The 24,825-nt window shown below is 40.0% G+C and overlaps 1 protein-coding gene across 5 annotated transcripts in view; it reads left to right on the top strand.

Annotated features, from left to right (window-relative positions):
* Nucleotides 1-24,781, top strand: part of usp19 (ubiquitin specific peptidase 19) — a 37,437-nt gene extending 12,656 nt beyond the window's left edge. For 2 of the 5 annotated variants that reach the window (XM_081385874.1, XM_081385878.1), the window contains 17 exons: nt 6,406-6,629; nt 6,751-6,943; nt 7,037-7,170; nt 7,281-7,439; nt 7,633-7,743; nt 8,031-8,141; nt 8,283-8,384; nt 9,514-9,654; nt 9,797-9,915; nt 10,032-10,175; nt 11,201-11,538; nt 11,617-11,733; nt 11,823-12,039; nt 12,724-12,876; nt 16,435-16,601; nt 16,687-16,862; nt 20,975-22,713. In XM_081385874.1, coding sequence (XP_081242000.1) covers nt 6,406-6,629; nt 6,751-6,943; nt 7,037-7,170; nt 7,281-7,439; nt 7,633-7,743; nt 8,031-8,141; nt 8,283-8,384; nt 9,514-9,654; nt 9,797-9,915; nt 10,032-10,175; nt 11,201-11,538; nt 11,617-11,733; nt 11,823-12,039; nt 12,724-12,876; nt 16,435-16,601; nt 16,687-16,862; nt 20,975-21,259 — 2,891 coding nt within the window. In that variant the 3' untranslated portion in view covers nt 21,260-22,713. Of the gene's footprint in view, nt 1-6,405; nt 6,630-6,750; nt 6,944-7,036; nt 7,171-7,280; nt 7,440-7,632; nt 7,744-8,030; nt 8,142-8,282; nt 8,385-9,513; nt 9,655-9,796; nt 9,916-10,031; nt 10,176-11,200; nt 11,539-11,616; nt 11,734-11,822; nt 12,040-12,723; nt 12,877-16,434; nt 16,602-16,686; nt 16,863-20,974; nt 22,714-23,628 lie in introns of those variants that run through there. The other 3 variants (XM_081385877.1, XM_081385876.1, XM_081385875.1) reach the window with 3 other exon arrangements.
* The last annotated feature ends 44 nt before the right edge of the window (nt 24,782-24,825 follow it).

The raw sequence follows: 24,825 nt of genomic DNA, 5'->3' as shown, positions 1-24,825 counted from the left end.
GAGCGGTAAGCCCACACGAGGAGGCGTTCTGTCAGCCTGCACAGGTTCCTGGATCTGACACCGCCCTGTCGGTTCACATAGGATACCACGGACATGTCGTCCGAGTGGACTAGCACATGGTGATCCTGTATGAATGGGAGGAAGCGCCTGAGCGCGTTCTCGACCGCTATCATCTCCAAACAGTTTATGTGGAGGCATTTTTCCCGGTCTGACCACAGGCCAAAAGCCGGTTTGCCCTCGAACAGAGCGCCCCAGCCTGAGGTGGAAGCGTCCGTCGAGATAACTTTGCGGTGTGAGATAGCTCCCATTGTCACTCCCCGCTGGTACCAGTCGGCCGCTAACCAGGGCTTCAGAGCTGAAACGCAGCTCTGAGTCACTCTGATGCGGATACCGCCGGAAGCCCATGCTCTGTGAGGCACTAAAGCGGCTTTTGCCTGCTTCATGGGAGTGGGCTCTGTGAGAGACACGGGATGTATAGTGCTTGTGTACAGGGGTGAGCACAGAACGTGGGCACATTCACTGTACTAGAAACACATACGGCGTCAGCCGTGCAACCAGACATATGCTCTTTTGAAATTTTTCTGGGTTGCCGTGAGAACGGCGGATGCGCGCAGGCGAGCGGGTAGATACCGGCTCGTTGACTGCGGGGTAAACAGCTGCAGTAGCCGTGGCAACGGGGACTGACAGAGCGTTAAGCTTCGACGGTGGTCCAGCCGCAGGGCTGCGGGATTTAACCGTCTTTTCTTCTCTCGTGTTTAGACGCTCAAAAATACTCGAGCACCCTGAGAAGGTGTGGTGCGAGAGGCGGGTTCGCTTTCTGTAAGTAAGAAAGACTGGCCGCGAGCTCGGAGAAGCAAGCAGCATAAATTTTATTTTCCCCGAGAGCTGGGCTCGAACGCGGGTCTCTCGCATGAAAGCGTATGATTCTGCCACTGAGCCACAGGGGAAAACACATAAGCTTTCAGTAAGCGCGACCTCATGTGTCGCGTCGGCGTTTGTTTGCAGGCGTGCGTGTGTTTAAAACAGGCTCGTTTACTGCAATAGTAATATTTCCAGTCGCCTGAACTTAAGAGGGGACTGAGAAGTGTGTGAGGATTGGCGGTTGTCCAGCCGTAGCGAGACTAACACACTCTCTTCTCTTTTCGCCGGTGAGTGAGGCGCGCACGCTGAACGCTGCTCGTGACCGTCCGCTTTGTCATCCCTTGAACGGCGCAATCTGCGCGGCCCAACGAGGGAGAGAGCGGGCTTGTTTTCTGTATGTAAGAAAAACTGGCCGCGAGCTCGGAGAAGCGAACAGCATAAACTTTAACTGCCGCGAGAGCGGGGATCGAACCCCGGTCTCTAGCTTGACAGTCTAGGATTCCGCCACTGAGCCACAGGGGAGAATACATTAGTACTCGGTTAGCGTCATCATGTCTTGTGACGGCGTTTGCTTGCAGGCGAGCGTGTATTTATAACAGGCTCGTATACTGCAATGGTAACAATTCCAGTCGCCTGACTTAAGAGGGGACTGAGAAATGGAGGTTATAGTCCAGGCCACGGCGGGACGAAAACACTCTGTCCCCCTTTCACCGGTGAGTGACGCGCGAGGACGGAGTAGCTTTCTTGTAACGTAAAGAGAGCTCCAAGACCGTCCGCTCCTGCCATCCCTTGTGAGCGGCGCAGTTTGCGCGGCTCGAACAGAGGGAGAGGAAACTCGCTCCGAGACCGTCCGCTCCTGCCATCCCTCGTGAGCGGCTCAGTTTGCGCGGCTCGAACAGAGGGAGAGGAAACTCGCTCCGAGACCGTCCGCTCCTGCCATCCCTCATGAGCGGCGTATTGCACGGCTCGAACAGAGGGAGAGGAAACTCGCTCCGAGACCGTCCGCTTCTGCCATCCCTCGTGAGCGGCTCAGTTTGCGCGGCTCGAACAGAGGGAGAGGAAACTCGCTCCGAGACCGTCCGCTTCTGCCATCCCTTGTGAGCGGCGAAGTTGCACGGCTCGAACAGAGGGAGAGTACGGGTATCTATCACATTCGCCTCATCTCCTGACGCGGCGGCGGCGCGGGCGAGAGCCGGCGGTTGAGCGGCCGGGAGGGAGAGGGCGAGAGAGAGCTCGAGGGAGAGGTTCCGGCGAGCTCCTCAGTCACAACAGTCTCCGGTGGTCGCTGTGAGCGGCGCTTCTTATTGCGCGGCCCGGCAGGGACAGGCGGAGCGACAGCTTGGTCGAAAGCTTCAAGTCGAGCCCGCAGGGTCGACATTGAAAGCTCTTCGCACTCGGAGAGTGCGGTGGCGGCATGCCCGCGGCCCAGGCGGAGAGCGCAGAGAGGTGGCGGTCTCCGTTGCTGAGCGGGGCGCGGCACGAGCCGCAAAAACGAGGCGTTTTTACAAAAACGCCTCGTGCTCTTTTAGAGTACACACAGAAACAGTAATAATGTAAAGGATATGTCGCCGGATAGCGTAGCAGGCACGGATGGCTGAAGGCGGCGAAGACGGCCGGCTTCCTCAGGCGCTGTCCTAAGCTTGCTGGTCGCTGGTTTCAACGGCGGCGGCTCTCAAGATCCAGCGATGCGAAGAGCGTCGCTGAAGACAAGAAAATCAGAATTTTAGCCTGTGAGCGCTGAATATATACACGCTGGCCACGCCCATTCTGACGGTTAGAAGGGTGTGGAGGGCGCGAAGCGCCCTCATTGGTTGCCGCGTTCAGAGCGCTCACCGATAGGCTTAAGCAGTTGCAGCCGAGCAGCCAATGAGCACGCTTATACAGCCTGCCTAGGTCTGTCGGCTGCTGCACTGCGTTGACAATGAATACAAAATTAAGGATAATTTTTTGGCTTCAGATCTCGAAGAAAGAAGACTTTCCCGATGCGTAAGCTACTTACGCAATACGAGAGAACCTCTCGTAAGAGAACAGCTCTGTTTTCAGCACGCCGTTTCAGTGCATACGTCTTTAAATGATAATGAGCTTTGCTTACCCCGCCCCTCTGTTCTGTGCGTACACCGTTTGTAACACAATAACGCGTCGTTCATTATAAACGTGGGATTATGAATTATATTGAAAACGTCATACATAGAAAACATGCCATAATGTACCCCGAGTGTAAAAATAGCCACATTCATCGTGAAGCGTGCAAGCTATTTGCAAAGATTAAAGATTAATATAAAGGTCAATAAAATGTTACACTCACTTGTTCTTCTGGAGGTTCAGCAGGAACACGAATAGTTGGTACTGATCCTTTTTTCAGAAGCAGCTTCAAATCCAGCTTTATACTGACCCTCGTTTGTAAAGCAGTCTGGTGAAATGATTTGCGCAAACATGACAGCATTGACGTTGATCATGGGGAATATTCCCTTCGAAAACAAAACTCAGCCACTGCGTCTTCAGCTGTACGGTTTTAGAAACATCATCAATATGATTGCTGTGTTCGTTATTACACCCAAGAACAGAACACCACAACCATTAGACGCCATTCTACTCAGCACTCCAGCTATCAACAATGAACGCGCGTCGGCGCGTGCTATGATTGACAGCTTGCTCACGAGGGCGCGAGGGCGGGTCTGTGTTGAAACGCTGTTGTCAATCAACCATTGTGGGAGGGGCGTCGATATTGTGACGTCACAATATCGAACAGCTTGATTTGAGACAGGAGGAAACATAAGAAGATTAAAAAAAAAACACTGGATGGATTTTTATCATTTTATGATGGTTGTGTACAGGCACTGCCAACACACATTTCAGTACAATCAACTTGTAAAAGTGCATGTACCATTATATGACCCCTTTAAACGGCTGAGAAAGTAAAACAGTAGGCCTCTGTCTATTGAATCAGTGCATTGACAGCCTCTACTCACTGCCACCATTAATGTTGATCAAAGAACAAAAGAAAAAGAAAATCACTCACTGAACTTTTGTAACTTTAATGAGCTTAATATTTTATTTGCCTGTTGTTCGGCGCTGACTGCTCTAACGGTAATATGTCTGTGTAGCCGCGACTTTGAGATGCGTTCCCTGTCAAACATCATTTAGCCTATTTTTACTTTTGTTATTTCATTAAACATTTTTTTTATTCATATGCTATTCATTTTTATACAAGTTTATTTAAGTTTGTCAAGTTTATTTATATAGCGCTTTTCACAACATTGGTTGTATCAAAGCAGCTTCACAGTAATAAATTAAAACAATACATCAATGTTTGTTTCTAGTGGAACGTCCACGTTTGGTAATGCTGATCAATAGTATCGTTGATTGATTAATTAAATTAAATATCCCCAAATATCCCCATATACGGTTTATTTTGTTCTGCAGACGAAAAAAATTTAACTACTGTTAATTCAGAATTGCAGAGATATCTCCAAATTAAAAAAAATTATATTATCAAGTAGCCTAGGTCTATTTTATTTTGGTCTGCAGTCTAATAAAAGTTAATCAGAAAAAAATGGTAGAAGTAACTTCACCTGTTACTGAATATTAATTTAAATGTTGCACATAATAAATAGGCCTAATCAAAAATCACAAACATGACCATTGTAGCCTAATTAAAATTAAAATTCCGTTATATTGCAATGAAGAAATTGCGTTCCTTTGAATGTCATGCACGCATTCTGAGTTTAAAATGTTGGTAGCTCCTTTACAGCATATTGGAAGCGCTATACTTTGCTTTAGATTAAAAAATAAACAAACAAAAAAAATAAACTACACAAATATCATTCTTAATTACTTTTGTTTCTAAATAAATAAAGCAGTAATTTTTATTTCGTAAGCGGCTTGTGACCTTGGAACTCTAAAACCAGAAAGGAGGAGGGGGGAAAAAACGTTTTTGCTCATGCAGAATGAACTAATTCATTTTTAATCCCCAATTTTAGACAAATAACAAATATATTATATGTTGAATACAAGCTTAAAAACAGCGCTACATGTTATAATTAGGAAATTAAACTTATTATTAAAACAGGTGATTACGCCAAAAAAGAAAGAGAAACATCTGACCTTATGGAGAAAAAAAAAATAGGCAAGACACAGCTATGACATCAACATGCATTCACAAATCTTATAATCACTAAATCAGCTTCTGTTCTGTTCAGTTCAGTATTCAACACTTCTCGCGAGTTGCCATACGAAATTCATTTCAAACACAGATGCGATAGTAACTGTGGAAATTATTAACTTATTAAAAGTAGAGCTAATGTTTTATGTGCGTTCAAGCTCATACTAACTAAAGTAAAACCTTTAACGTTTCAATCATTATATTACACTAGCTGAATCCCAGGCTATTATTAGATAAAGTGCAGCAAAACGCAGCATGTTTTGTGTTAACGGTGTATGTCGGCAGTGTTGTCTCTGGCGGGGCGTGTTGGGGGCGGGGCTTGGGTAGACGATATAATTGGATATCGCGATATTTTTATATACCGCCCAGCCCTATTTAACGGTATAGAGAAACAATATAGTTGGGATCACTTTATAGACAATTGTTTTCCCAACGGTTGAACAATAAATCAACGACAGCCAATCAGAATCCATTCTAATTTAAGTGCTCGTGCATTTAAAATGGCAAACGACATTGCGGAGAAGTTAATCGCTGAGGTCCAGAAAAATCCACCACTATTTGACAATTCAAGCCCCTTTTCAAGAACATGGAAATGGAAAACAATCGTTCATACCCTCTGAATAAACGTGTTACCTCAGGTATCCAGCTCTCGTTTCAACAACATTGTCTTGCTTCCTTTGAAGTTGCGGTGAAAAAGACTAGGTGTTGTTTTTATTCCAATATATTAACTACGTCAGCTAAATTCACTGTTAGATTATTAGATCGATTTTCTGAGAGCTCTGATATGTGTAATAGGGAGCACACGTTATTTTTACTGTGGAAAAGCTGGACTGTTTTTGTTTACATGCTGAAATGAGGGAACCAGTCAAGAAAGGGAATGTGACTACAGGGAGAGATCTAGTAACTCGATACGAGCGCGAGACTGGGTCAAGCCAAATGTGCCAATGTGTTTTTGACTTCTTGTCTTTACGCCAGGCTCCTGACCCACACTGCTCTACATAGCCTTCTCTCAAATTTAACTACCTCTTCAATATTGCGTTTGTCTAGGGCTTTGCCAGTCCGATTATATACATTGTTATATAGTAATGCATCACAAAATTAATTGCATCATGAGGTGGTTTCCAATACACAGCCTAACTTTTTACAAATGTAAGTTTAATTATTCAGTTACGTTTATGTTATAACAATATATACACTACCGTTTGAGACAAAAGATTTTTATTTCAAATAAATGCTGTTTTTTATTTCTATTCATATAAATCCTGAAAAAATACATCATGGTTTCCACAAAAATATAAAGCAGTACAACAACATTGATATTGATAAGAAATTATTGAAGCTGACTTTTAAATGCTAACCATAAGCTCCTTTGTCTGTTTAAGGTGCAGTGGGGGGCGCCAAGGTTGCTGTGCCCTCCAGCCCTTCCACACTTGAGAAGAGTCAGCCTGGAAGCAGCCAGCATGCACTTCCTGCTAAAGAAGAACCACGTGTGGGAGAGGAGAAAGCCAAACCCCCTCGAGCCTCAGAGGATTCCGGCCTGGATGCCGTGGCACCTCGCTCAGTCCAAGAACAAATGTCCCTCAAACAGGAACCAACTGTTGCAACGGTACTATAGCAGACAATAAGGAATGTGTCATCATGTTCATGTCACATATGATAATCTAGTGGATGGTCCCAAACTGGTTTCAAGCCTGTTAGATATGACTTGTCTTTTCGTCTGTCCACAGCCCAAGCCCACCTGCATGGTGCAGCCCATGACTCACACTCCTCCTGCAGGCAGTGAGAGAGCTGAAGAAGTGGAGGAGAAGAAGGTGTGTCTCCCTGGCTTCACTGGACTGGTCAATCTGGGAAATACTTGCTTTATGAACAGTGTGATCCAGTCCCTTTCCAACACACGGGAGCTCAGGGATTATTTCCACGGTCAGTGGCATTTTCATTGATGAGAAATGATTCTTTTCATATGGTTATGTATCTTACCCAGCAATGTATTTTTGTGGTGTTTATTGTTTTCAGACCGTGCGTTTGAGTCAGAGATTAACTGTAATAACCCATTGGGCACGGGTGGACGACTTGCCATTGGCTTTGCTGTTCTACTTCGAGCGCTGTGGAAGGGCACTCATCATGCATTTCAACCCTCAAAATTAAAGGTATCCATGCAGAAACAAAACTGTCCTGTTATACCATATCTTGTAGTTTTCCATATGTGATTGTTAAAAAAATCCATAATGACCGGGTGTTGTTTCATTCCTCTTCATAGGCTATAGTTGCCAGTAAAGCAAGTCAGTTTACAGGCTACGCGCAGCACGATGCTCAGGAGTTTATGGCTTTCTTGCTGGATGGGCTGCATGAGGACCTGAACCGCATCCAAGACAAACCATATACAGAGACCGTTGACTCAGACGGCCGTCAGGATGAGGTGAGTTCTTGATTTTTCTCTCAAAACATGCAAAATAATATTACCTATAATGGTTTCAGTTGAATTTGGGAAGGGATTGCATACTTGGAGCAGAGTGTGCAAATACCAAGAAAAAGTTTTACAATTGACAAATGTAAGCATTCAAGTATGGTTACAAATCTGCTGAACGTTGTTCTTGTTTATTGTTTGGCAGGTTGTTGCAGAAGAGGCGTGGCAGAGGCATAAAATGAGGAACGATTCTTTCATTGTTGACCTCTTTCAGGGCCAGTACAAGTCAAAGCTGGTGTGCCCAGTGTGTTCTAAGGTAATGCATCAAGAGCAAAACAAGACCTATGGTTAGGTTGACCAGATTTCTCATGGTGGAACAGGGAGAGGATGGACGGGGACCAACCCCTTTCCCCATAATGCTTTGGATGGGAAACAGAACAGGATATTGATACAGGTCTAAATTGAGTCAAGTGTTCCCCACTTTAGCCTTCTTTGTGTGTTAGGAAATGTTTACTACTTTTGATGATGTTTGGCAGATGATGTCCGGTAAGCAGTATGGTTGTGGGAGTTTACTCATTTGTTATTTCCTTCTTCTTTTTTTAGGTTTCCATAACCTTTGACCCCTTCCTGTACTTGCCTGTCCCTCTACCTCAGAAGCAGAAGGTGCTAACTGTTTTCTATTTCGCTAAAGAGCCTCACAAGAAACCGGTCAAGGTAAAAACAGCATAAAAATCTAAAGTTCCTTAGCAAGCCTGTGCATGAAGGGTTTAATCTGTTTATTTTTATTTAGATGGGCATTCTCATTTTATTCATATTTGATATAAAACGTTTGCCCTTTGACAACCATTTGTGTAGGTTTTGGTCAGTGTGAGTAAAGAGAACTCGAGCACGACTGAAGTTCTGGATTCAATATCTCGCAGTGTGAGGACCAAACCAGAGAATCTGAGGCTGGCAGAGGTATGATGATTCTGTTCTGAACCCTTAATTTGCTCGTTTGATCCATGTTTTATGGCAAATTATCTAGAGGCAAACGTGTTTTACTATATAATGCCCCAGAAACTTGTCACACATATTAATTTAAACATGATCAATATAAATAAACAGTTGTTATTTAATTACTCAATTACGATACATGTTGTTTGTGTTCTAAAATATTTAGAGAGTTGATTTGGAAAATATGCTGGTGTGTATGGCTGCTCGATTATATTCAAAATCATAATTATTTTTGTCAAAATTGAAATCTTTATTAACACGATTAGTCATTGGACACATCAATCATTTATAGATTTTTTTTTTCTACAGTAGATGTAATATGTTGTTAAGCACTGCCACATTCTCATGAAAACTCCAGAACAGTCAACATTTCAGTCAACAAATTTTTACTTTAATACTTTAAATCTTTAAAACTTAATTTTTTTTACTTAAATATTTCCAAATTTCGAATTATTTTTGATCGATTATATTTCTAAACATTAGTTCAGTTATGTGAAAATAAATATAAGAGAACACCAGATTTTTAAATCAACACTCCAAAAGAGGACACAATAATTCAATGTTAATTTATTATTATTATTATTATTTTAAGTTTAAAAAATCAAAAGATTTAATCTAAGCCCTCAGGTCAATTCCAGGGTTAATTTTCACGTTGTTTATTAGTCATAATTTTTGTCTTTTTAATTAAAAAAAATCCTTTTAATTTAGTCAATAATTTGTTGTCTTGTTTATTAATTTAAGTCAGTTTTGACTAAAATGCCACTGAATTCATGCTTGAGGAAAGCTCACACAGCTCAAGGAAATCCTTGACATTATTGACCGATTGGATTATTTAAAACTTTATAACTTCTTTCTGATTTTTCTTCTCCAAAAAACATTACTAATTTGTTAATATCTTGCTTGTCATTTTTGTCCACAGTAACATTTTAAAACAGAATGTGCCACAATATTAGTTTTATCTTGATTGTCTTGTTTTCATAATCGTTAGAAGCCAGAATCTAATGACAATAAAATTCTATTAATTACGACTTGTGTGACTTGTGATATTCCTATGTTTTGTACGCCATTTATAAGCCTCTATATTTTCTCTCAGGTGGTGAAGGGTAGATTCCACAGACTCTTTTCACCATCTCAATCTTTAGACACAGTCTCGTCCAGTGACCTGCTCTTCTGCTTTGAGATGTTGTCTAAAGATCTTGCCAAAGAGAGGGTGGTGCTGCTGAAAGTCCAACAGGTACACCATTTCCATCACTTATTTTTTTCAGCTTTTTTTCCCCTTAGGTTTTGTGGGTTGGTGTCAGCATTGTTAAAGTATATGTTGCTTTTTCTCTTGCTATGATTTTATGTATTGATTGTGTCTTGGTATTGATCTTCAGAGACCTCAGGTTCCTAGCATCCCAATCACAAAGTGTGCTGGCTGCCTGAAGCCTCCTGCCTCTGACGACGAGAAGCTCAAGCGCTGTACTCGCTGTTACCGTGTTGGCTACTGCAATCAGTGAGTTTCCATCTGTTCATTAGAAGCATGTGTTGTACTGGCTCTGAGATCATGTTTAGGATTTAGAGACTATGTATTGGCTTAGTTGGTGGTAAGTTTCTTTCCTCTGATTACAGGGCCTGCCAGAAAAACCACTGGCTTAATCACAAGACCATGTGCCGGCCCAATGTGGAGAATATTGGACTGCCGTTTTTAATAACTGTGCCTGAGTCTAGGCTGACCTACACCCGCCTCACACAGCTTCTGGAAGGCTACTCTAGGTATAATTACACTAGATTCAGAATTATTTACTCATTTGTGTATTTTGGTAATTGAAGTAAGGGGAAGTTTACACGACACCATTTTCAACTTAAAACAGCCAACTTTTTATGCATTTTGGCAATCTGGAGGCCTAGATTTGAAAACGGTTGCGTCACTGTTGCATGTAAACTACAAAAATGCAAATTTGTGAAAACGATGACATTACGCGCATGTATATTATGTGTTTAGTCTACAGGCACGTAGTGTTTCTTTACAAATTAACATCGCCACCTACTGGCCTGGCAGCATAATACAGTGTTTTTAATCGTTTTTGTAGATCCGTGTGAACGGGGATAGTTTTTGACAACATTGTCGTCTGTGCACGAGAAAATGTAAAGTAAAAACTTTTCCATCGTTGTCGTGTAAACGTACTCTAGGTGCAATGATAGCATTTTAGTATTTATTTGTATTTTTTATAAAAAAAATTTTTTTTGTGAATATTATATTGTATGTCTATGTTGTATGTTTATTGATGTAATTTATTTAGAAATTATTTATTTGTCTGTATATTCCATAGCATTTATATTTAATATAAATATATACTTTATATTTTTGTGAGCATTTTGCATTTGTATTCATTATAGCAATTATTGATGTAATTTATGTATGAACTTATTTGTCTATTTTATAGCATTTTATTTTTATTTTATTTTTATTTTATTTGTCTAGTTGTAGAATTTATTGGTGACTTTTATAAATGTATTTGTCTGATTATTTTTATATCCATTTTATATTTAATATACTTAATTTTATAAAAATAATATTTTTGTTATATTTGTGATAACATTTTATAGGATTTTTTTATTTGTGTATTTATTATAGCATTTACTTATAAATGATTTAATTGTATTATTATTTTTATTAAAATAATGAATTGTATTAAAAGCATTTTATTAAGTACTTTTAGCAAATAGATTGGAGTATGCTGACAAAAATAAAAACTAGGAACCAGCAGCACTGTGTAACCCTTCATTTCTATGTGCAGGTACTCTGTCAATGTGTTCCAGCCACCTTTCCAGTCCGGTAGGACGTCCCCAGAGGCCAGCCTGTCCCGTGTTGACCTGACCTCCACGGCGAGCAGTGCCTCAGAGTTTCAACAGCAGGAGGAAGAGCCGTCATCTGCAGGAGAAGCAGAAAACCGCATGGAACAGGGTGATTCTGTCACAGCCCCGCACACAGAGACAGTGTCTATGCTCTCCGCAGGAGATGGGGACACCCTCTCCACACGCACCAGTGACTCGGGATGCTGTGAGCTTGCCACCAGCTCCCAAGATTCTTTGTTGGAGAAAGAAACATCATGTGAAAAGGCTATTAAACCAGAAGGTATGTTGGTCTAAAGCTCTTTGCTGAAGTCTTTGTTTGTTGTGGAGGAATAGTCCATCATTGTATGTTCATTGGTAGCTATAGTGACTGGGTATCAGCAGCCTTCAGCAGAGTCTGGAAGTGGAAGTGCGTCTCAATTCTACATCACCATTCTGGAAACAAACCAAAAGGAGGACAAAAAACTTGAGGACAAAGGTCAGTCAGAGGTTTTTGGATGGATGTGTTTTTAAAATGCTTGTGTTACTTAGAGAAGCATATCTTCATCATCTTGGCGCCACCTACAGGTGATGTGGTACTGGAGCTGCCTGATGACTGCACGCTGGAGCTGGTGTGGAAGAACAATGAGCGGCTGAAGGAATATGTACTGGTGCGCTCTAAAGAGCTGGAGTTTGATGAAGACCCAAGCTCTGCTACGGAGACATCCAGGGCTGGACACTTCACCTTAGAGCAGTGCCTGAACCTCTTTACCAAACCTGAGGTGCTGGCACCTGAAGAGGCATGGTATGGACACACACGTCAATTTCAAACTCTTGAAGCATGAAGTGCAGTTAACAAGGTGTTTAATGTGCCCCATTATGCTTTTTCGATTTGATTCTGAACTGCCGAAACGAGTCATCAGCAATTCCACTCTCACTTTCTGTTACAGACCTACATAGGTTTGTAACACATTTGCATAGTGCCAGCTTATAGTCTTCATTGGCTGCCTGCGAACAGCATCTTTGACCTGCCCTCAAGACCTTGAAAAAATTTGGTTTGTGTTATCATCATTTCGAGAAGACGCTGTTTTCTGCACTAAGAAAGCAAATCCACTTTGCATGCACTTCCAAAGGATGAGGACTCAGGCTTGAATTGATACTGTGAAACCAAAGCTAAAATTCAGATATATAATGGCCATTTCGTTTTCAATCACGCGCTGTTAACGGTAGACCAATTACAACAGATCTGACCAGTCAGAGCAGGATCTCAGAAAGGAGAGGTTTAGAGAGACTGGATCAATGATTGAACCGTTTCAGACACTGAGAAAAGAGGGGATGCATCCAATGTCAAAAAATACTTTCATTGTAGCATGTAAACCTATTGTTGAAGAAACAAAATTAGAAACCTTTAATATAGCATAATAGGGGCACTTTAAATGGCATCATCAATATTATTTGCCCATTTAAATCTTCTTTTATTGTGGTTCAGGTACTGTCCGAAGTGTCAGCAACACAGGGAGGCCTCTAAACAACTGCTGCTTTGGCGCCTTCCCAATGTGCTCATCATCCAGCTTAAGCGCTTCTCATTTAGGAGCTTCATATGGAGGGACAAGATTAATGATATGGTCGATTTCCCTGTCAGGTACACTCAAAGTCTCACAGATATTCACTAGCACAGGGGTTCAAAAGTTTTGGGTCTGTAAGATTTTTTTAAATGTTGTGGAAAAGTCTTTTATGCTCACCCAGGCTACATTTATTTGATCAAAAACATAGTAAAACAGTAATATTGTGAAATATTACAATTTAAAATAACCAATTTAAAATGTAGTTCGTCTATGATGGCAAAGCTGAATTTTCAGCAGCCATTACTCCGGGTCTTCAGTGTCACATGAAATCATTCAGATTCATTCTGATTTGCTGCTCAATAAACATTTCTTATTATTGTAAATGTTGAAAACAGATATTTTTTCAAGATTCTTTGATGAATAGAACATTTAAAAGACCTACATTTATTTAAAATAGAAATATTTTGTACCATTATAAGTGACCTTTACTGTCACTTTTAAACCAATTTGATGCGTCCTTGCTGAACAAGTGTTAATTTTGTTAAAAAAAAAAAATCTTACTGACCCCAAACCAGTGTTATTTTAGTATGATTGAGATACTATTATAGTTTTTCAAATTTTTTGAGTTGGTTTATATATATATATATATATATATATATATATATATATATATATATATATATATATGTGTGTGTGTGTGTGTGTGTGTGTGTGTGTGTGTGTGTGTGTGTGTATATATATATATGTACATACACTCACCTAAAGGATTATTAGGAACACCATACTAATACTGTGTTTGACCCCCTTTCGCCTTCAGAACTGCCTTAATTCTACATGGCATTGAGTCAACAAGGTGCTGAAAGCATTCTTTAGAAATGTTGGCCCATATTGATAGGATAACATCTTGCAGTTGATGGAGATTTGTGGGATGCACATTCAGGGCACAAAGCTCCCGTTCCACCAAATCCCAAAGATGCTCTATTGGGTTGAGATCTGGTGACTGTGGGGGCCATTTTAGTACAGTGAACTCAATGTCATATTCAAGAAACCAATTTGAAATGATTCGAGCTTTGTGACATGGTGCATTATCCTGCTGGAAGTAGCCATCAGAGGATGGGTACATGGTGGTCATAAAGGGATGGACATGGTCAGAAACAATGCTCAGGTAGGCCGTGGCATTTAAACGATGCCCAATTGGCACTAAGGGGCCTAAAGTGTGCCAAGAAAACATCCCCCACACCATTACACCACCACCACCAGCCTGCACAGTGGTAACGAGGCATGATGGATCCATGTTCTCATTCTGTTTACGCCAAATTCTGACTCTACCATCTGAATGTCTCAACAGAAATCGAGACTCATCAGACCAGGCAACATTTTTCCAGTCTTCAACTGTCCAATTCTGGTGCAAATTGTAGCCTCTTTTTCCTATTTGTAGTGGAGGTGAGTGGTACTCAGTGGGGTCTTCTGCTGTTGTAGTCCATCCGCCTCAAGGTTGTGCGTGTTGTGGCTTCACAAATGCTTTGCTGCATACCTCGGTTGTAACGAGTGGTTATTTCAGTCAAAGTTGCTCCTCTATCAGCTTGAATCAGTCGGCCCATTCTCCTCTGACCTCTAGCATCAACAAGGCATTTTCGCCCACAGGACTGCCGCATACTGGATGTTTTTCCCTTTTCACACCATTCTTTGTAAACCCTAGAAATGGTTGTGCGTGAAAATCCCAGTAACTGAGCAGATTGTGAAATACTCAGACTGGCCTGTCTGGCACCAACAACCATGCCACGCTCAAAATTGCTTAAATCACCTTTCTTTCCCATTCTGACATTCAGTTTGGAGTTCAGGAGATTGTTTTGACCAGGACCACACCCCTAAATGCATTGAAGCAACTGCCATGTGATTGGTTGATTAGATAATTGCATTAATGAGAAATTGAACAGGTGTTCCTAATAATCCTTTAGGTGAGTGTATATGTATATGTATATATATGTATTAGGGGTGGAGCCGAACCCGAATACGGTATTCGGAAAGCACAAATAATGTGTTTTTTACGAATACTTATTTTGAACAAATACTTTTAAAAATATTTGTATTCGGGAACAAGAAAAACTTTATATCAAAAAGCTGCGTTTCCTCATGAGACATGGCGACTGGCGGTGCTGCTAATGTGGTGGCTGAAATATTTTGGAATGTCACGTTGTCATAAGGGGTAGTTCACATAGCGCGTTTTTTGCGCGTGCAGATTTCAAATGTAGGCGCGCGGCAAGCGCCCTTAAAAGCGAGCGGCGCGCTGCATAGCAACGACAGACGCCACGTGAGGGCAAGCGCTTGTGGAAAGGAGAAAACGGTGCAAACTGCGCTCTTCATGATGACGAGGAAGTATCAGCAAGAATTAATTGATTTCTAGCCCTTGCATTAGCTTTAGATATATTTATGGAGATGAGAAATGAAATAAAAAGCCGTCATTATGTTATTAATATCAGTCCGTCAGAAAAGCAGTTCTAGGCTTATTCTTGGCTGGATAACTCTTAGCAGGTTTAAAAAGCTCTTTTAAAATTAAATATGAATGCAGTTTTGTATTAAATAAAAGTACAGTCAAGTCAAATAAAACATGTTTTATCTCCTGTTTGTTAACACTACAATAAGATACCATTCATTAACGTTACTTAATGCGTTATCTAACATCAACACATTGAGTGAACAATATTTTTACAACATTAATTAATGTTTGTGAATGTTATTTAATACAAATACTTGATTGGTCATGTTTGTTCACTTCATTCATTGTGCATTAAATAATGTTAACATAAATAATGTTAACTTTTGATTTTAAAAATGTATTTTTAAATGAACCCCAAGGAGAATAATTGCGACAGTATAGCCTAACTATTGTTTATTGTTAGGTCATTTTATCTAATGTTATCTAACAAATGGAATCTTATTGTAAAGTGTTTTTAATACTACAGTTTCCTTCTTTGTAACCGCGATATACACTTTAATATATGTAAATTTAATCTAAATTAAGCTTTGGTACCGAAATTGTTACCGAGAACCGTGGATTTTCACTGGTATTGGTACCGAATACTGAAATTTTGGTACCGTGACAACACTAGTAGCTCTGTTAGCTCGGTAATTTAGACAATAGGCTGTTGACAGAGTAACGTTAACGTTATTATATAAATAAAGAATACTTACACTATAACGTAAATTAGAAGTGTAACGCAAAAAAAAATGATTTTTACACCTATTTTGAATTTTACTCGAATACAAATACAAATACAAATACTTTTCCCCTCTCAACAAATACAAATACAGATACAAATACCGGCTGCTTTGCACACCCCTAATATGTATATATATATATATGTATGTGTATGTATGTATACATTTATTTTTATGAAAATTGCTATACAAATAAATTGGAATATGTTATGAATGGTTAAAACAAGTTAGGTATTTTTATACAAATTAAACATTTTAAAATACATAATGTTAATTTTATTAATATTTGTTAGAAATTAATCCTGATAGTTTAGGTGAAGATTAAGGGTGGTATGAACTGTGTCTGTCATTTAGCTGAATAGTTTTGGATTGGCAGTATATTAGATGTTTCACCAAGATTTTTCTGTTCTCATCAGAAACTTGGACCTGAGTAAGTTCTGTATTGGTCATAAGGGTGACATCCAGCAGCCCCCTATCTATGACCTCTACGCAGTGATTAACCATTATGGCGGAATGATCGGAGGACACTACACGGCCTACGCTCGTCTTCCCAGTGACAAGAACAGCCAGCGCAGCGACGTTGGTAAGTGTGAGCTCTTCTAGCTCAATAACATTTCACTTGCTGTGATGTGAAATGTGATCTCACTGTATGTATTTTACTGTTTCAGGTTGGCGTTTGTTTGATGACAGCACAGTGACGACGGTGGAAGAGAGTCAGGTGGTGACACGTTACGCCTATGTGCTGTTCTACCGCCGCAGGAACTCTCCAGTGGAGAGGCCATCTCACTTGCTGGGGCCTCTTGGCGCTGAATCCTCTGCTGCAACTGGTGGTGCTGCCAGTCAGGTGAGCTCAGCACCTTCTCATGTCACCGCAGCCCAATGGAAAAACATTTAATCTTAGTAGAGCAGCTATATCCTTGTTCATTAAAGTTGCAAGAGTTTGGGTAATGTTCCTTGTGGATTCTCAACATTAAAAAAAGGTTATTTCTCCATTGTTCATTTTTTAATGAGGTGTCTCTCAAAAATGCCCAGACAGCATCAGGGGGCCGTATTCACAAAACATTTTATCTTACCACTAAGAGTTCTCCTAAATGGAAAAGTTCATAAAGTATTTAGTTAAGAGTTTTCTCTTAAAACCTATTCACAAAGCTGCTGACCAACTTTTACTAGGGAATAGAGAGAAGTCTTAAAGGGATAGTTCACCCAAATATGAAAATTAGCCCATGATTTACTCACTCTGAAGCCATCCTAGGTGTATATGACATTCTTCTTTCAGACGAATACAATCAGAGTTGAATGGGTTTTTGTTTTTGGAAATCCATCAAAGTTAGTGTTGTCACGATACCAAAATTTTGACTTCGATACGATACCAGACCAAAATACCTCGATACCGATACTGAATCGATACCACGGCAAAAAAACTAAAACAGTAAAAGTAATTGAAAAATATGACAGAACTTAATCATTGTTTTATAAATTATTTTTAAAAAGCTAAAAACTCACATGAACAGTATGATCCTGCCCTGCTTTATGACCATTCCCTCCTCTTTATTAAAAATAATAATAATAATAATTACATGTCAGTGTGAACGTCCTTACCAAGATGTTTGCAACATTCACATTATCATTATCATTATCAATCATGCTAAGATTTACAAACCTTTCACAACTTTGAACAGGTTGGGATGACCAAAATCTTATTTCATGATACGAGTTCATTTAGCCTAATATTTTTTAAATGTAATTTTATAATTATAATATAGATATTTAATTTAATTGTATATTTGTAATTAAAAATAAGCAAAAAAGCAAATTACAAACAATATGACAAATATTATAAGAGACAAATAAAATAAACAGTGCTTAATTTCTTTTTTGAAAGCTATAGACCTTCTGTAGCTGAAACAATAAGGTCTTTACTTTATAAATTAACTGTATAGACTGATTCTTAATAAACATTACATTTATTCAGTCAAGCATTGGGTGACTGTCTATTTTCTTTTGTTGTTGGATTAACATTAATCACACAGAATATTACGCTGCCGGTATGGCCCTTTAAGACCTGCACGTATCCAAAACATTGGAACATATACGATTTCTTTTTACAAACGTTTTACGTTCACTAAAGACATACCCGACTGTGTTTACGTGAATACTCGCCAGGACATGCATTTTTACATATCATTTTGACTATTCAAACCTAATAGTCCGCGAAAGAGAACTGAAGTCGCAATCGTATGCTGTCTGAACGGCTTGTGCGCGCACTTCAGGTCTGAGCCCGGCAGCGCGAGCACATCCCGCGCTTTATCTTCTCATGCATGCACGTTTCTTTGTCAAGTGCTGCGTATATATTTTACTGTTCTGCTTCCGTTGTTTAGTATGTACACGTCCTGACTCCAGCTGTCACACAGCTATGCAAATTAAGAAACACTGCTCTTATTATTTACTGTCACTCTTAAAGTACCGGTACTAATAAAAGTTAATATCGTATCGTTTTTAATAGCAGGGTATCGCGATACCTTCCTAGTACCGGTACATTGTGCAACACTAATCAAAGTGCATCCATCCCTGATAAAAGTACTCCACGCGGCTCTGGGGGGGTTAATAAAGACCTTCTGAAGTGAAGCGATGTGTTTGTGTAAGAAAAATATTCTTATTTAAAACTTTATCGACTAAAATAACTAGCTTCCGGCAGATGGCCGTACGCAAGTCGACTTGCACCAAAAGAGTAACACTTGACGATGATGTAGGAGTAGTGTAAGCCTTGACGCCTCTTGCGGTTCAAACAAACAGGGCTGGGCAACCGCGTTCATCATTGGTTTGTGCGTCAATTTCAAGGGTTAGTCTTTCGCCGTAAATCGATGAGTACGGCCATTTGCCAGAAAAGCACGTCTATCTAATCAGCTCGAGAGAAGGTATACATACACAGCCGAGAGCCGACTCACCTAGTTATCTCGACAGTTTTTCCGCATCCCTCCGCAACCCCGTTCCTCACTCTCGCCTGGGGATACGGGGGAGAACTCTGGGTGTGGGCTAAATTCCGAGCTCGGAGCCCTCTATCCCCTTGGACAGCACGCCAAATACGCTCATTATATTTTTTTAATCCATTCGATTTGTAAGTGTGAACTTGTGAAAACAACTGCCACAGGTAATCGGACCATATGTATGTATTAAAGATTTATATTTGGCATTTTATCGTTTATTAAAATCTATAAATCAAAATATGTATTTCATTTTTGAAAAAAAGGTTCAGCACCCAAGGCTCTATCACTATTCCCAGTGGGTACAGTGGTACAGTGGCTTTGGCAGATTGCTGAGGCGGATTGCCAGCAACAGCCATTAGGATTGTTTGTGATTTTGTTTGGGTGATTTAGGAGTCCTCTTGAGTACTCCTAACGTTTCACAGATTTAGGAGCTCGTTTTTTTTTCCGCTAAAATGCTTTGTGAAATACTATTAGAGCAAAAATTTCTTAAAGAGTCTTAAAATTAGGTCTGACGCCCATTATTTTTAAGAGTTTCTCCTAAATTTGCAAGTTAGGAGCTACTTTTAGCCTTAAGATGTTTTGTGAATATGGCCCCTGATGATTATAATTTAATTAGCAGTTTCATGATCGATTATTTTCTCTCAGATGTTCTGGAGTACAATCACCTTGTGATATCTTCAGAGTCGTGACTAATGGCGCTTTTCCACTGCATGGTACGGCTCGGTACGGCTCACTTTTGTGGTGTTTTCCACTGTACTACCTAGTACCTGGTACTTTTTTTAGTACCACCTCAGTAGAGGTTCCAAGCGAGCCGTACTGATACTAAAATGTGATGTGTAAACACTGCAGATCACTGATTGGTCAGAGAGAATCGTCACTACCGTCATTGGAATTGCGACACGAGACACCAAAACCGAACAAACAAACTTCTTTGTCTTGCAGTGAATAACATCCACATGCCAAGAATCAAGAGCTCCATTGATCCTGTTGTGCGTTTGTTTGTCGCGTTTGCAATGATGTCACTGCAGTAGAGGTGGCACAACTAAAACGATCAGTCTATAATCCTACCCACTTTGAAGCGGTACCAAACTACAGTGGAAAAACAAACTGTGCCGTGCCAGTGGAAAAGCGCCATCATAGATTCTTCAAATGAGTGGATTTTGACGGATTGTGTTAGGATCTCATGACTTCTTTCTGATGTTTTTTGTTTGTTCATAATTTGTGCATTTCAAAAAGTAAAAATATTCAGCAATGAAATTTAAACGTAGGTTTCAGCATTGTGTAAACGTTCGGTCGCATTAGTGATATTTCAGCAAAATTTCATTGTCTAAAAAGGTCCAATGACAATAGTGCAGTGATGTATGAAGCACCGCTCACACAAGTCACTTTCAACCAAGCAGCTTTCTGTTGGTCAGCACAGCAAATTTGCATGGGGAACTTCTTCAGCCTCATGCGAAACTCCCAAACGCACAGATTCCTGTTGAAATGACTGGATTTCACCTGTGAAATTTCGCAGCGCAACACTAAATTTGACCACACCTTAACAAGAAGTTTCTTCACATCTTGCTCTCTGCTCAGTTGAACGCATGACTGACCGTCGCAAAAGTTTGAGGCAAATTTGGTAACATCAGGCTCATTATATGATTGATAATGAGGCACACATGATCCAAGTTAGTCCATCCTTAAAGTTTGAACGGATTGTTTATGGGTGCATCTTGGGAAACATTTTGCCTTTAATTAAGTAGATGCATCAGTTACAGGGTGTGTACCTTGATTAAAAGAGCTGTGACTTAAAAATTCTACTTCTGGAATCTACTCTTGCATGCTAATCTGCTTATTCATCCACCTGAGTGTGTGAGCGACATATGAAACTGGAGCAGTGAGCTCTCTGAAAGTGTATTTGGTGTTCTACGGTGTAATGATGAGGCAAGGCCCTTTCCCAGAAGCTGACACAGGTTTCCGCCAATCGCAGGCGTCTCTGATATGGCAGGAACTGGAGGAGGATGAGGAGGGGCAGAGAGAGGCCTCTTTTCTGAGCCTGTTTCGCCCCGGTCTACGTGGAAGAAGAGCCAGGACGAGGCTGGAGGAAGAAGAAGAGGAGGGCAGGAGAGGTCATTCTCACCGCAGACGAGATGGCATCTCAGATTACTGTGACGCCGAACGCCTGAGATATTTCATCCTGGGCACTGTGGCTGCAGTCCTAGCATTGCTGTTCAACCTCATCTATCCTTTGTTATACTGGTCCAACTGGGCTTGATTTACTACTCACTGCAGCTGCAGACCCTCAGTACAAAGATTTGCACTTTAAACTGATTGTACTGTAAGTCATGACTCTTTTTGATGGCGACTGTAATGTTATTTAGCTTGGGAGTCACACAGCCTGATATAGCCATGCCAGTCAGGATTGTTTTTGTCCCATTTCAGATGTTTTACAGCATCGTACAGAATGTACTCAGGAAAATACTAATAGCAGTTAAAAGATCTTAATTTGCTGCCTCCTTTTTAGCCAGACTTGAGATTTTATTTTAGCTTTATGACTAACCAATAAAGCAAAACTTTGATTGCAAATATTAAAGGGATAATCCAAAAATTAAAAATGTCGTCTTTTTTTTTACCCTCATGTCATTACAAACCTGAATGACTTTCTTTTTTCTTCAGATCTCAAAAGAAGATGTTTAAAGGGATAGTTCACCCAAAAATGAAAATTCTGTCAATAAATACTATGGAAATTAATGGGGTCCATCAACTGTTTGGTTACAGACATTTTTCAAAATATCTTCTTTTGTGTTCAGCAGAAAAATATAAATTCTTACAGGTTTGAAACAACTTGAGGGTGAGTAAAAGATGACAGAATTGGCATTTTTGGGTGAACTATCCCTTTAAGAATGTGTTGGTTCCCTTTGACTTCCATTGTATTTTTTTTTTTTTTTTTTGTCCATACAGTGCAAGTCAGTCGGAACTGAAACTGACATTCTTCCAAATATCTGTGTTCAAACATGTTTGGAACAACATGAGGGTGAATATATGATGAAAGAATTTTCATTTTTTGAAGGCACAGTTCAGAATTGTGTATCAGCTATGTTTTCAATATAACTCAGTTGCCTTTATAAACAGCATAATGGTGGCGTTTTACACTCTGTGATTTTTAAAGTCAACTTAAATTCAAAAATAATTTACTCTAGTTACACTCTAGTTACAGTTGCGGCCTAATGGGTAGAGAGTCGGATCTGAAGGTTGTGGGTTCGATTCTCAATACCTCTAATCAAATGCAAATGGCTGCCCACTGCTCTGGGTGTGTGTGTCCATGGTTTGCAGTGTGTGTGTTCACTACTCACTGCTCCTAATATGTTTGCACTAACTTGGGATGGGTTCAATGCAGAGGACAAATGCAAATTGGCCTTTGCATCACTTCACTCACTTGCTCTATTTAAAGATCAGTGCATACTATTCTCCAGGAAAAGTTTTTTTATATATATATATTTTTTTTTTTCAGCTGATAAAAATAATGTTGGCCAATGGCTAGATAACAGTTTAGACATTGCTTTAGCAAACTCATTAATTCTGACCCCATTCTGTGTGTAACGCTAACAAACCAATCATTTCCAGCGGATGAAATCAGATCCTGTCTTGCATTGTTTCTTTTTCTTGTTTATTATGTCATCTAGAAGAGTCATATTCTTTGTATTTTGGGGTAAATCTTGCTACTTCATTTGATTTAAAAAAAAAAAATTAAAAAAAATTGAAATTATTTTATTAATATGATTTACTCATTTTAACCACTAAATGAATTTCTTGTCTTTTTTTTTTTTTTTTTTTTTTTTTGCCAAAGTTTGTCAGTAGTCTGGCAAGACGTTAGGATGTTTTATATAAACATAGGTTGACTGGCGTTTTCTGAGTCAGCAAGGCAGGTCAACTCAGTACTGTACTTCTGTACACAACTAGGGAAACCAGTGAGTTTTTCTGTACTTTGATCCATTGATTCAAAGCCTAGTTGCACATGTTGTAAATTGAGATGGGATCCAGATATTGTAAGCTGAATGGTACTGCGGTTAGTGGGTAATGTGGCAGTTTCAACAGTCTCAGGGATGCTGGTGGGCTATGATCGTTCATGTAGCCGTCCACCCTACAAAGCCTAAAGACATTTGGCTTCTGTGAATGCCTCAGCTCTGAACACCATGACCCAAAACAATACCATCAGATATTATCGTACCTCATTAAGGGTCACAGGTCATTGTCATCATGGGTGTTCCTGTTTGAAATGTTACTGGTTCTAATTTAAGGATAAATCTTTGATAAATGGCACAGGACTGCGTTATACATAATTTACGTATGTAATCATATTTAAGCAGTAACTGAATGTTTGGGTAAGTGATTTAGATATAATCTTAAAATGACAAAATGTTTGTGTTATTCATGATGCTGCAGAAAATATCCTAGCAATAATTGAGACCACTCTAAATGCTGCTCAGTTGTTATAGTGCCTGTACTATGCTCTTCACCACCAATAAATAATTCAAAATGACCCGGTCTTGAAATCACTGTCTTTTTGAATTAGCGGTTGGCGCTCATGTACTCCGTTCAGACAATGCCTAAAGTTTCTCTCTATAACGGTGGTTTATTTTACAGGCTTCTAGCCAGACACTGTTTGGGACAGACCTGGACCCAGACGGACCCCCTCAGTTGAGCACGGAAGTGACCTCTGAGATGTATGCACACTCTGGAGAATGTGCCGCCCCGTCCTACAGCAGCATGGAAGAGGTGGATTGAAACTTGACCCAGTCAGGGAGATTTGCTTCCTCAAAAATAAATAAATAGACTTTAATGCTCATAAGTGGATCTGGCATGGCAAAGGTGCTCAATTTCTTTTATTTACATTAGCAATGTGGAGGAAAAACAATGCTGGGTGTACATTTCCAACACACACTCTTTGGAATCGTCCGGTTAAATGTCCTGAATGTTCAGATGATAAGCTGATGCTTAAAATAAAGACTAATCCTCAAACACATTCACAAGGAATTTCGGAAGGTGCACACATTTAAATACAGTCATAAGAGGAATCGCACAGATCTTTACGTTCTTTTCTTTTTTTTAAAATGTACATGTAAACATTTTAACACCTAGAAATTATGCCATTCACAATGTCCCATGATAGGTTTCTAATACAATGTTTATCTTGCTTGCATTTACATGAGGTGTTACTTTGAAAACCCATCAATGAGTGAGATCAACATGGTTTGTTTGGATGCACAGATGAGTTTTTGTTTTCCTCAATGAAGTGTTGCCTGGACTGATCTGTTTCTCTGTAAAGAGTCTGGAAGTGTTGTGCTATTGCAGGTGTTGTAGGTGAAGTTTTAAGTGTGGACCAGGACAAGGCAGATTGTTTGGAGGTTTTTTTTTTTTTTTTTCTTCTCTCACACTCTGGCCATTACCACACTTGATGTCCTGTTCTTTCTTTCCTCAGACAATCCAGTGATTGAAAATGTTCTTTTGTTTCATGCCATGTAAGATCATGTGGAAATGCAAAAGCTTGATTGGCTGAGATGCATGTTGTCCTACAATAGCCCTAGTAGTACGGTGTATCATATACCATCTCCTTTTTCTTCTTCTAAGTTTTGAGTGGATTGTCTTGTTTCCCCATTCCTTGTTTTCGTATTGGACTGCATTGCAAGCGGGGATTGTGGGTTTGATCGTAAGAATGCTGCTGTGAATAAAACAAATGGTTAATATAAATAAAAGCCTTTTTTGCGTAACAACCTTAGATGTAACAGCTGTATTGTGCATATTAATTTGTCAAATTTCAGTTTGCATGTAAGTTTGAAGTCA

This window comes from Scardinius erythrophthalmus (assembly GCF_964197995.2).
Source record: "Scardinius erythrophthalmus genome assembly, chromosome: 15".
NCBI classification, from domain to species: Eukaryota; Metazoa; Chordata; class Actinopteri; order Cypriniformes; family Leuciscidae; genus Scardinius; species Scardinius erythrophthalmus.
The sequence above is the reverse complement of the archived record's forward strand: the minus strand, read 5'-3'. Positions and strand labels throughout refer to the sequence as shown.